This window comes from Panthera uncia, chromosome D4 (genome assembly GCF_023721935.1).
Source record: "Panthera uncia isolate 11264 chromosome D4, Puncia_PCG_1.0, whole genome shotgun sequence".
In the NCBI taxonomy this organism is placed as follows: domain Eukaryota; kingdom Metazoa; phylum Chordata; class Mammalia; order Carnivora; family Felidae; genus Panthera; species Panthera uncia.
In genome coordinates, this window is record NC_064807.1 from 87,600,511 (window position 1) to 87,612,161 (window position 11,651).

Sequence of the window (11,651 nt, forward strand, 5' to 3'; positions counted from 1 at the left end):
GTGGGACAGGGGTGGGGTCTTCTCCCCGCTCTCCGGGTCCACTCTTCCTCCTCTGCGTCCTCCCAAGTACAGACCCGACACGCAGCTTCCCCTTTGGCTCTTTTCTGCCTCTACACTGGGGCTGTTTCCAGGCTCTGGGCCTCACCCCCGCGGGGGCTGCCCGCCGGGCAGCTCTCTTCCGCCCACGGTCTTCGCGCCATCCGCCAGGGGCCTCCGCAGAGCGGGCACACCCCGAATCACACTCACGGCTCCCCTCACGGTCTTCTCTTCTCCCGGATCTGCATTTGACACGTGTCCGGTCTACCCTGCCCTCCTCCTTCTTCCGCATCCCTCCTGGACTCGCGTGCGTGAAAGCCGTGTTTGGCAAAGGTTGACGTTTGTATGGTGCATGCTTTTTTTTTTTGAAGGGAGAGGCACGGAGGTTATCGGTGAGAAAAAGTTATAAAAATAGAACCTCTACAAAAAGTACCCAGGTCTATCGTGAAATTCATAGCACAGGCAATTAGTCACGGTCAACACCTGTTTGTGGGTTGCTTCCTCAGAGTCCACTTACCTCTTCTGCTAACGGGACCCTGATTTTTCCCACTGGGGCATTTCCACTCTCGGCTGCTAGAGGCATCTTGAGCTAAATCCCAGCTCCAGGGGTGGGGTGGGTGTTCACGTGGGCTGAAGACCGTCCTATCTCCTTGACTCCAGGGACACTTCAGAGTTGGGCACAAACTTTCACTTGGGCACTAGGAACAAAGCCTAGGACTTCAAAGCAAGGGGAAGAGGCTGCTTTCCTTCCTCCGGACGGGGAGCAGGTCTGCTGACACAGGTGGGAGGTGAAGGGGCTGCTGCGTGTGGACTGAAGAGAAGTGGGCGATGGTGGGGGGAGAGCAGGGAATCCGCAAGAAACCCCATCTCTGGTGACTCCGAGTAGTTGAACCAGTCCTTACTTAAGACGAGTGGTTCCTCTGGCCTTTCCGTCTTGAGAGCTCCCGGATTCCTTCCGGATTCCCGGATCTATCTGGGTCCAGCTCCCGGCACTTGCAAATCGAGAGTTCCAACCTGTAAACTCACCATCCCACCGCCCCGAGAGAACCTCTCCCAAAATTTGGGGCTTAATTTCTCCCATACGTTTTAATGCATCCACATATACACAATCCACACCCCCCCCGGCCTTTTTTTTTTTTTTTTTTTTTTTTTTTACAAAATTGAAAATATTTACTCTTCTGAAATACTTTGGTTCATTTTGTTTACCTCTTTTTATGTTAATCCACTCTATCATGTTCGTTTTTAATTACCGGATACTATCCCATTCTCGGAATATACGGTAACAAATTCCCATTAAGGAACATTTACATGTTTTTCCATTTCAAATCATAAAGGTGCCCTTCTTATGCACCAGTCCTTTTCATTCTAGAAGTGAATTGCCAGATCTTAGTTTGTGTACATTCTTAAGGCTCTGATGTCTTTTACCCGACCGTCCTCTGAAAGGAACTTGTGTTCCCGTCAGCATGGAGACGGTGTGCCTGCCAGGTAGGAGGGGAGTAAAGGTAAAACGCTTGCCCAAAGGAAATAGTCATTTGTTTGCTGAGCATTTACGGAGTGTTCCTTACTTGCACCATAGTGGGACAGGTGCTGGGGATACGGTGGTGACCAGACTCCCAGACTTGTGTCTGTATTCTTCCTTCTCCAGGTAGGGTAGCTTTGGGCAAATGTCTGGCTTCACGGATGAATTAACCAACAGCACACGTCGTGATGCGAGAGTCATGACGTTGGAGAGAATGCTCAGGAGACAGTGCAGTTCTGTCTTGGCGTAGATGGCGACGTCGCTGCATGGGACGCTGTTCACCCTCATCTTATGTCCTCCCAGTACGGGTGTGGTTAGAAGCCTGGAACCCCACTCCCCGGGCCAGCAGGGTTCTGCCGAGGGGCTGGGGGAGAAGGAGACGATCGAAGGCGGGAGCGAGGCAGCAGCTGCTGTGTTCCGAGGAGACACAGGGTCCCGCCAGGGCAGCAGCAGGAGACAACCCAGGCAGCACGGGGACAGGGCACGTTAGCAGGGCCGCAACCGCCTCCCCTCAGTCACCCGTTGCTCGGGAATCCAGCCTTCCCGTTTGCGTCTCCGATCCTGTTTAACAACGTTGTAACCTAAATCCCTAGGCTGAATCCTCCGTTCCAACTCTCTGGAATGGTTTTGCTCTCCTGGCGGACGGAATGGCCCGACACTCAAAACTATCCTTGAAACCCTGCAGGGTGTGAGCTGTGCCTCAGACCCACACAGCAGCCCTCCAAAAATCTCACAGAACCGGATTTTCCGGAAGCAGTGGAAGAGTCTGCCGGGTTTGGGGTTTTGGTTTCTTTCCAGTTGGACACCAGGTGAATTCAGTGGCTTTGAGAACGCAGCTTGTATGCAGAATACGTACCCTTGAGCACTTGACTCACTCAGGAAGAGGCCCGCCCACGAAGGCAGGGACGTGCGAAGTGAAGCCAGTCTGGGAGCCCAGCGGGTCCACAACTCCCTGTTAACGCACACCTGATACTCACGCACACTGAGCACACAGAATAACAACTGGGAAGACAGAAGGCAAGCTGGCAGGCACGTTGACTAAAACTGGTAGCGTTCCCCTTTTGGCCGAGCGTGTACGTTGAAATCCTTACCACGAACTGTTCATGGGCCGCGACGAGAGGGACCGGGGATACTGTGGATTTATGAGAACCGTTTGCTGTGATTACGTCCAACGGCACGGAAGCATTAAATCGACTCTTACGCGCCTCTTTCCCTGCACACTCAAACGCACTACAGCGTGAGTATGCGAATCACCGTGGAATGCTCCGCCACGCAAGGTATCGTCATCCCCTTCCTGCGCCATGGCTCCTTCTCTCTCTCCTAAACATCAGTCCTGGAGACAGGTTCTCCGCCCCACTGCAAAGAAATCCAACGACACCTGGAGGGGTGCCCAAGGCACAGTGTCCTCCCCTTAATTCTTCTCCTCCCCGTCTTCTCCCTCACTGGTGTCGTCACAATAAAAGATGTCTCGGAGTAGGAACACCTGCCTGGGCGCCGCGGGAGTCTGGATTTCAGCACCTTTTTTCTCCATCATCTTCTCTAACTTTTCCTTAAGCAGAGGCAGACTGGTCTCGTAAAGGTAGTCTATGATCTCTAAGGGAAAGAAATGTAATTTTGAAATTACGCGTACAAAGCCTCCTTCCCAAGGTCAAAGGGCAGAGGGCACGGACGCGGGTAGCGGGCTGCTGCTGTTACTATGGCGAGCGTGGTCCTGTTCTAACTGGCTTACTAAGGTTCCCCCAACCAGGTCCACCCTCAAAATCCTACGAGGTGGCCCGTTCCTCAAAGGAGGACACCAAGGCACGAAGACATTGCGAATCTTGGCCAAAGTTGCGGAGCTGGTAGGGGCCAACGAAGCCAGGACTCAAACCCGGGCTGCGATGTCTGCTGAATGCAACAAGTAGCTCATCTACGCCCCGTGGCAGAGCGTCACCCCAACCAGTGGCTCCCGAACGCGGGTGCCGGGCAGACCACTGGAGGCTCTCCTGCGTGCTTGTTCGAGAAAACCCTAGCCTCCAGACCCAGCCCCGAGGTTAGGATTCCGTGTGTATGGGATGAGGCCCCGGTATGTACGTTTTCCACCAGTTCCCCACAGGACTCTGACCACCTGAGTCTGGGAATACCTAAACCGCCCACGAATGGCTGCAAAGAAGGAACCGGGCATCGTACGCTTTTTCTGGAACTGTGTGTGAGCGTGTCACATGATGTGCGCACGCAAGCATGCGTCACGTGTGCGTGTGAGCACATGACGGTGACCCAGAAGCACTCACGGTTCCCGAGTGCTCACTAAGCACCAAGCACCCTGGTGACCACAATTCATCTATTATCTCATCTAGTACTTCTGAAGGTGCTGTCAGGTGGGGGTTAGGATTTGATAATCTTCATACCATTTTACAGCCGAAGAAGCAGAGGTTCCCAGAAGTCACGTGCCCGGGGTCACATTCTCAGCACGTGCCATCACTTGCTGGCTTCTTAACAATTCGAATACAGTACTGGAAATACTGACCTGGAAAAGTCTTCTTCTGCCAAAAGGGAACACAGGTAGCTTTCAGCTTATAAAACTTAGTTTGAACGTAGGACGGCGGGACATCACTTTAGAAAGGCAAAGATAAAAAAAAAGACAGCATCAGTTTAAAAACTGGTCACTTCACTGCTGCGTACGAAGCACACTGAGTCGGGAGAATCTGCAGGCGTTAAGTAACTTTCTTAATCCCGAACGCGAAACGATCGTGCCCATAAATGTGCGATAAAAACACGACACACGTGAGGTAGCTGTTGTTCACGTGGTTAAAAAGAACACGCACAAAAGGAAGAAAGTCAACAGCACGAGATGGATCCTGTTTAACTTACGAGAATTTAAATCACTAGTCAGGAACCAAGCGTAACACCAGCTAACGTAAGCGGATGCTGCCCTTGTACTTGGCCCTGCCCTAAGATCTTCCCATCTAAGGACAAACCACCGGCACGACCACTCTATGAGCGGTCTTGTGCCTCATTCTGGAGGTGGGGAAGCTGAGGCACAGGGAAGCTGCCCAAGATCTTACAGCTAATAAGGGGGTAGAGCTGGGACTTCAACTGGGTGGTCTGACTCCAAACCCCACACTCTTAACCATTACACCTAGGATAAATACATATCTGTCACAATCCAAAAGTAGATGTCCCCTGCTTTTTATTTTGCAGAACTTAAAAACAAAAAAAAAGTAGATGCTTATGATGTTTTGGTGAGTCAAATGTATTTCAATTTACAGTAAGTCGGACAAAATCTTAATCGTTCTTTATTTCCTTATTTATTTTTTAGAGTGTGCATGCATACACGAGCAGGGGAGAGGAGCAGAGGGAGAGAGAATCTTTTTTATTTAAAAAAAACTTTTAATGTTTTGGGGCGCCTGGGTGGCGCAGTCGGTTAAGCGTCCGACTTCAGCCAGGTCACGATCTCGCGGTCCGTGAGTTCGAGCCCCGCGTCACGCTCTGGGCTGATGGCTCGGAGCCTGGAGCCTGTTTCCGATTCTGTGTCTCCCTCTCTCTCTGCCCCTCCCCCGTTCATGCTCTGTCTCTCTCTGTCCCAAAAAAAAATAAATAAAAAATGTTAAAAAAACTTTTAATGTTTATTCATTTTAGAGAGAGAGAGAGAGAGAGAGAGAGAGAGACAGACACAGAGCACGAGCGGGGAAGGGGCAGAGAGACGGAGACAGAATCTGAAGCAGGCTCCAGGCTCTGAGCTCTCAGCACAGAGCCGGATATGGGGCTCGAACTCACGAACCAGGAGATCATGACCTGAGTCAAAGTCTGACGCTTAACCGACTGAGCCACTGAGGTGCCCCAAGAGAATCTTGGGCAGGTTCCACGTCCAGTGCCCGCACATTCTCTTTCTCTCTCTCAAAATAAATTAAAAAAATAAATAAAGTGGAAATCACTAACTTTACTTTCCTGGACTTTTTCTTAGACAACAAAAGCATGACCTACTTGTTTCAGCCGGAAGCTAATCTAGTAGCTGAAATGATCGGTGTTGATAGGCACCGGGCTACACATGTCCACCATGCACGACCTCCTTGGTCCTCACTAGGGTCCTATCAAACCATTTTGTGGATGAGGAAACCGAGGCTCAGAACAAGTTAGGGAACGACATGTCCAAAGACGGCTAAAAACTGAGTACCAGGACTCAACGCCAGCTCAGTCTGACCGCGAAGTCCAAGTTCTAAGGCCCCCACGCCCGCCCTCCTCCTGCAGTGCCGGGCGCCCAGCAGGATGTTCCGCACGCCCAACCCCAGGCTTAGGAGCCACAATCTGGATGTTTTCAAACGAAGTAGGCAGTACCCCTCACTAGGCAGACACGCTTTCTTTACGTCCTGCCTCAATAATTCACGAGGAGGCTTTAAGACTCTGGAGAGACCGAACGTTTAGACTTCTTTTTCGCTCTTTTAATTAAAACTTAAAGAATGTACTATTTCAAACAGCTTTGGCTAGATGCCACAGTCTCTACTTTATGGCTTTGAGATTTATTAATCTTAAGCGGGACAATCCATTTTTCAAATATGTAATTTCACTTAAAACCACTAAATGCCCGTTTTAATCTAAGAAAATCGTGATGTGAGGGGACGGTGACATCATACGATACGCAAAAATTTATTGGCGGAGTCAAATTTTTCAAAAACCCGTCTGCTACTACAAAGGGAGGGCTTTGCGGTCATGAGCGCTTCTCAAGATGGTAGCTGGTGGGTGCCGGGCCGGGTCCCCTCTGGGAGACCCGACACCCTCACCTCTCAGGGACCCGTCATGTGGAGCAGTGAGTGGCCCACCCCGCAGGTGCGCTGGGAGGGAAGGGTTTGGAGCCACGAGCGTGTCTGTGACTCCTAACAGGGTCTGTCAGGACAAACTTCCCATTCTCCAGCTTAAAAAAACCAAACTGATTGCTCGTTGTCTATAATCCCAAGGTGCAAATAACCACCAGAACCGGTTGCAGCCCTTCCTCGTGGATCAAGGACAGCGTCACCCTTTTGACAGCCAGCCAAGTGGCAGCCCCGCCTCACCGTCCACCCTTCTAAAACTAAAGGCCACTCAACCCCTAACACCCCCACTTCCGATTCCCAGACCCCCAGCTCTCAATGACCTGCTCTCATACAGGGACTGTGCTTTGCAGGCTGGCTCCCTTGTTCAGCAAGCAATAAATTCAGGTGTCGGGAGTGGTGGCCTCTGTCTTCAGTAGCAAGAAGGGATTCACGATGTCTGGGTGATAGGTAACAAAAGCTCACAGCAGAGGCAGATGGAGGCAGCTTATGAACACAGGGAAGTCTGGGGGCGCCCGGGTGGCTCAGTCGGTTCGGCGTCCGACCTCGGCTCGGGTCATGATCTCACGGCTCGTGGGTTCGAGCCCCGCGTCGGGCTCTGTGCTGACGGCTCGGAGCCTGGAGCCTGCTTCGGATTCTGGGTCTCCCTCTCTCTCTCTCTGCCCCTCCCTGCCTCGTGTGCACTCTCTCTAAAATGAATACGAATATTAAAAAAAACAAAAATAAACATAGGAAAGTTCACCCTCACCCCGCAGGTGAAAGATGCAAATGAACACCCTACCGAAACTACTTAGGGAAGCTTAAAGAGGAACAGGACCTTTACATGGTCTCAAAATACCTCCCACGGCCCCTTTTTATCCCCAAGAGAAAAACCGGTACTTTTATACGGGGAGGGGGAAACCTGGCAAATGCCCCCAGAGCCAAAGCGTCAAGATGATGTGATGATAAAGACTCAGGGTCACCTACGGCGCGCTCCTGCCCCCAACACAAAGCCTCATCCCAAGGAGGCAGCAGAGAAGCTCCCACCGCGAGCCATTCTACAAACAACCAGCCCGTCCTCGCCCCCATTTTTAATGCCCTCAAAGCCAAAGGCAGAAGAGCTTTGCTGATGGAAAGACACGAAGGAGACGCACGGTTAAATGCACCGTGTAAATCTGAACTGGATCCTAAATCGGGGGGAAATGCTATAAAGGACGTTCCCGGCACATTATTAGCGGGGGAAACTGAATGTGAACTGTGCTTTGCAGCACAGCACCGTATCGGCGTCGAATTTCCTGGGCGTGGTAAGTGCGCCGTGATCACGTAATAATGTTCTCGTTTAGGGCACGGTGCCCACCACTAATCCTCAAGGGCTGAACGAAACTACTTTATTCCCTTGGAAGAGGGAGTGGGAACGGGAAAGGGAGGGCGGACGACAGAGCAAACGTGGAAAAACTGGTAAGAATCTATGATTTGGGGCAAAGGGCTTGTGGGATCTCTGCTCTAATCGTTTAACACGTTAGCTCCGTGAGGCTCTTAAGAGACTCCGCACACATTTCGTTCACCCTTCCCCGGGGTCTTCGGCGAGGGGTGGTGGGGAGGGGGAGGGCGCAGCTGGCCCACGGCACCCAGTCCCCGTGTGCACAGTACCATCAACACACGAATCCCGCCTGCAGCGTGGATTTCAGCCCGGCGCTTCCAAAACTCATAGATGGTCACTAACTACGTCATCTCTTATCTTTTAATTAGCTTAACATTAACCAAACGGTCTTACCCTATGGTACTAGCAAGATCTTCCCAGTCTATTTCATTAGCATCTTCCACGTTTATTTCATACAACCTGGGAGAAAAAATAAACATTAAGTTTTCAAGCGCAAGTCAGCACAATGGGCATGTTCACGGACTCCCAAACGTGGCAAGCTCGGGGCGCCTGGGTGGCTCGGTCGGTTGAGCGTCCGACCTCGGCTCAGGTCATGATCTCACGGTTCACTGAGTTTGAGCCCCGCGTCGGGCTCTGTGCCGACACCTCAGAGCCTGGAGCCTGCTTCGGATTCTGTGTCTCCCTCTCTCTCTGCCCCTCCCCTGCTCTGGCTCTGTCTCCCGCAGTCTCTCGTAAATAAATAAACGTTAAAAAAAATTTAAACACACACACAAAAAAGTTCCTAAGGTCATACACACAGGCAGTGCGGGAAGACGGGTTTGAACCCTAGCAACCTCACTGCAGATTTCTGCTGCTGGACACCTACTCTCGGGTCAGAGAGAGTTACCACGGCATCACCTCCTCTGGCTGTACCTTTCGATCAGGTTGATTTTGGCCCGCAGGGCATTCACTCCGCGGTACACATCCCGACCATTCGTCATCCTCTTGGTTAGAATTTCCGTCCTGCGTGCAAAGAAAAAAAATATAGTGCACCTCCTGGGCTAAAGTTTCCACTGCAATTTCCCGCACTTTCCTCCACGACGTCACCCTTACGGAGAACCACGCTGTGAGTTGTGTAGCTCATCGCTAAAGTTGGCCACCTTTGGGAATATGCTTATTATTCTTCTTTTCAACTGGGAAATGATAAAGAAAGTGGCAGAAAGTTGGTGGTTAGTGAAGCTGGATGAGGGATACGGTAGTTCTGAATTTCTGTGCGCTATGAAACTTCCATAAAATGAAGTTACAAACAGGAGGAGCACAGAGTATCGGCCCATCAGCAGGTGCTAAAGGAAACTGCAAACTCAAGACTGCTTATAAAACGGAGGGACGTAAGAAAGATTCAGTAAAGTCATAAATGATGTGGTGGCTCCCCTAAGGCCCAAAGCGAATGGCTGAAGGGAAGGGTGACCGGAGCTCCTAAAGAGCAGGACAACCCGGGGCATCTGACTCTTGATTCTGGCTCAGGTCCTGATCTCACGGTTCGAGCCCTACGCTGACGATTCAGAGCCTGCCTGGGATTCTCTCTCTCTCTCAAAAATAAACATTAAAAAAAAAAAAAAACAAAGAGAGCGGCAACCCAGCTAAAAATTATTTTTTAAGTACTCGTCTCAAAGAGTAAAATGTGTCACCATCTGACAGATCGCTAGCTGTTCCGTTCTGGGTAAGGGGGATACACAATCCACAGGTGAGTGACGCTGTCGTTCTCACCGGCCAGCCGTGTTCCTTTGAAATGCAGCATCTGAGGTCCTGTCAACGCTACATGAAGGAAATCTACATTCTAGTTTCAAGTTTCCTGCTTTTCTCTTAAACAAGCAACCCTACATGTTATCCTAATTCTTCTGATCCTGAAGCATGGCTGCTCTGTGGTATTTCCCTTTCTAAACACTGATCTATCGTCCTCCAACGGAGGCTTACGAAACACTCCTTTTTTAGTCCAAAATACAGGGGCAGTAAGGGCTCTGGTTCCTCCATAGTAAACGTTTTGTCCCCCAATCATTATCTGTTCTTTGGAGTTTATGCCCCTGAGTGTAGTCTTCTATGAAAATAAACAGAGAACTCTAGGACAGAATTCTGAAGGACGGAACAACAAATGGCATAATCTAGGAATCTGCTCTTAGTAGAAAACATGCCTACTCCGAACTCACTCTTTTTTTAAAAAAATTTTTTTCATGGTAATTTCCAAAAATTTTTTTAATGTTTTATTTATCTTTGAGACAGAGAGAGACAGAGCACGAGCAGCGGAGGGACAGAGAGAGAGAGAGAGAGAGAAAGAGACACAGAATCGGAAGCAGGCTCCAGGCTCTGAGCCGTCAGCACAGGGTCCGAGGCGGGGCTCGAACTCACGAACTGCAAGATCATGACCTGAGCCGAAGTCGGACACTCAACCGAACGAGCCACCCAGGCGCCCCAGTCTGAACTCACTCTTACTTGACCTGACGATGACCGCACTCCCTTTGCGCGTGAGGTGCGTGGGCCGTGAGTTGCAGGCCCACCGCTCCGAGGAGTCCCGGCGCAGCTGACCACCCAGCTCAGAATCTCTCCAGGGCCCGGAAAAGCCACATCAGGCAAAGAAGGTGCAGCGAGGTCAGGACTGAAAATGCTATGTGACGAGCGTGTCTAAAGTGGCACGATGAACCCGGCTGCCTCGCTCTGGTGAGGCCAGAGGAGCCGCTGAACTCGACAGGTGTGTGAAAAGGGCTAACTCCTGCTCATCACCGTGCTTGTGATTTCCCTCCCAAAGGGGAGGTTCGTATTTTTTTTTCCCCTCATGCTGCAAAGAGAGGACTATTTGCTTTTCCTAAAGACTCAGCAGGAGCAGAGTGAAGGAACCGCAAGCCATTACTATTAAGAAGGCTCACGTTCCTTCACGAGGAAGTCACGCAAGGGATCGAGGTTAGTTAAGCGCCAACTCAGATCAGATACGGATACCGAAGTGGCCGGAACGGACGACTGGTGACGATCGTTCTTGACACGTGAGGCTTTCCGCACGACGGTTACGTGGACCTTCTTCGTGACTTCACCCATCTACCCGCTTTGCTGACGTGTGTGGTGTGTGTCTGTGAGAAAGCGGGACGGAGGGGGGGAGGGGGGGAGGGGGGGCATCTTGTTGCAGGTCACTGAAGAAGCCTTAAAACTTACCACTTACTTTTACACTGCATCCAATTTCTGGTTTCTACTCTGGCTTCTACTTCCACCCAAGAAATGCCCTTGTACAGACTTTCCCTGACAATAGACAGGCGGCCGTCGGGGTTCTCTCGCAGCTTGGAATCCATCTGCTGTAACTCGTGGGGAGACATTTTCTTTAGAATCACTTCTTCCACAGCCTTGATTAGCTTCTGGGTTTCCGCCTTACTCCAAGCACCGTGGTTTCTCGCTACAGACACAAAAGGACGATCTTACAGTTTCTCGTCTGTCTTCGCACACGTCAAAAACAAACCGATGACGGACACGTGTCACTACGCATCTGTCCACGCCCGCAGCACGTACGCCACCAAGGGTAAGCCCTAATATCAACTACGGACCCTGGGGGCTCACGATGTGTCAGTGAGGGTCCACGGGCTGTAACAATGGCACCGCTCGGGTGGGGGATGCAGATAATGGGCGAGGCCGTGCGTGTGTGGGGGCAGGGGACAGATGGGACGTCTGTGGACCTTCCGATTTTACTGTGAACCCAAAGCCACTCTAAAGCCTTAAAAAAAAAAAAAAAAGATAAATCAGGACTTTTCAGAAGAGAGTGGGCAACATCTCAATTACACTAACATAACACCATAAGCACAGCTACGTGCAAATTACAGTGGAACCACTACAGTGGCCAAAGATTCTTTATTGTTATCTTTTACTTTAGAGAAAGAGAGCTCACAAGCAGGGGAGAGGAGGAGGAGGAGGAGGAGGAGGAGGAGGAGGAGGAGGAGGG

At 50.9% G+C, this 11,651-nt stretch overlaps 1 protein-coding gene across 4 annotated transcripts in view; it reads right to left on the reverse strand.

Annotated features, from left to right (window-relative positions):
• Positions 1–2,668: 2,668 nt before the first annotated feature.
• Positions 2,669–11,651, reverse strand: part of TTF1 (transcription termination factor 1) — a 19,968-nt gene continuing 10,985 nt past the window's right edge. For 3 of the 4 annotated variants that reach the window (XM_049638204.1, XM_049638203.1, XM_049638206.1), the window contains 5 exons: positions 10,877–11,111; positions 8,612–8,701; positions 8,093–8,158; positions 4,062–4,147; positions 2,669–3,148 (listed from right to left, as the gene is read on the reverse strand). In XM_049638204.1, coding sequence (XP_049494161.1) covers positions 2,967–3,148; positions 4,062–4,147; positions 8,093–8,158; positions 8,612–8,701; positions 10,877–11,111 — 659 coding nt within the window. In that variant the 3' untranslated portion in view covers positions 2,669–2,966. Of the gene's footprint in view, positions 3,149–4,061; positions 4,148–8,092; positions 8,159–8,611; positions 8,702–10,876; positions 11,112–11,651 lie in introns of those variants that run through there. The other variant, XR_007459472.1, reaches the window with a different exon arrangement.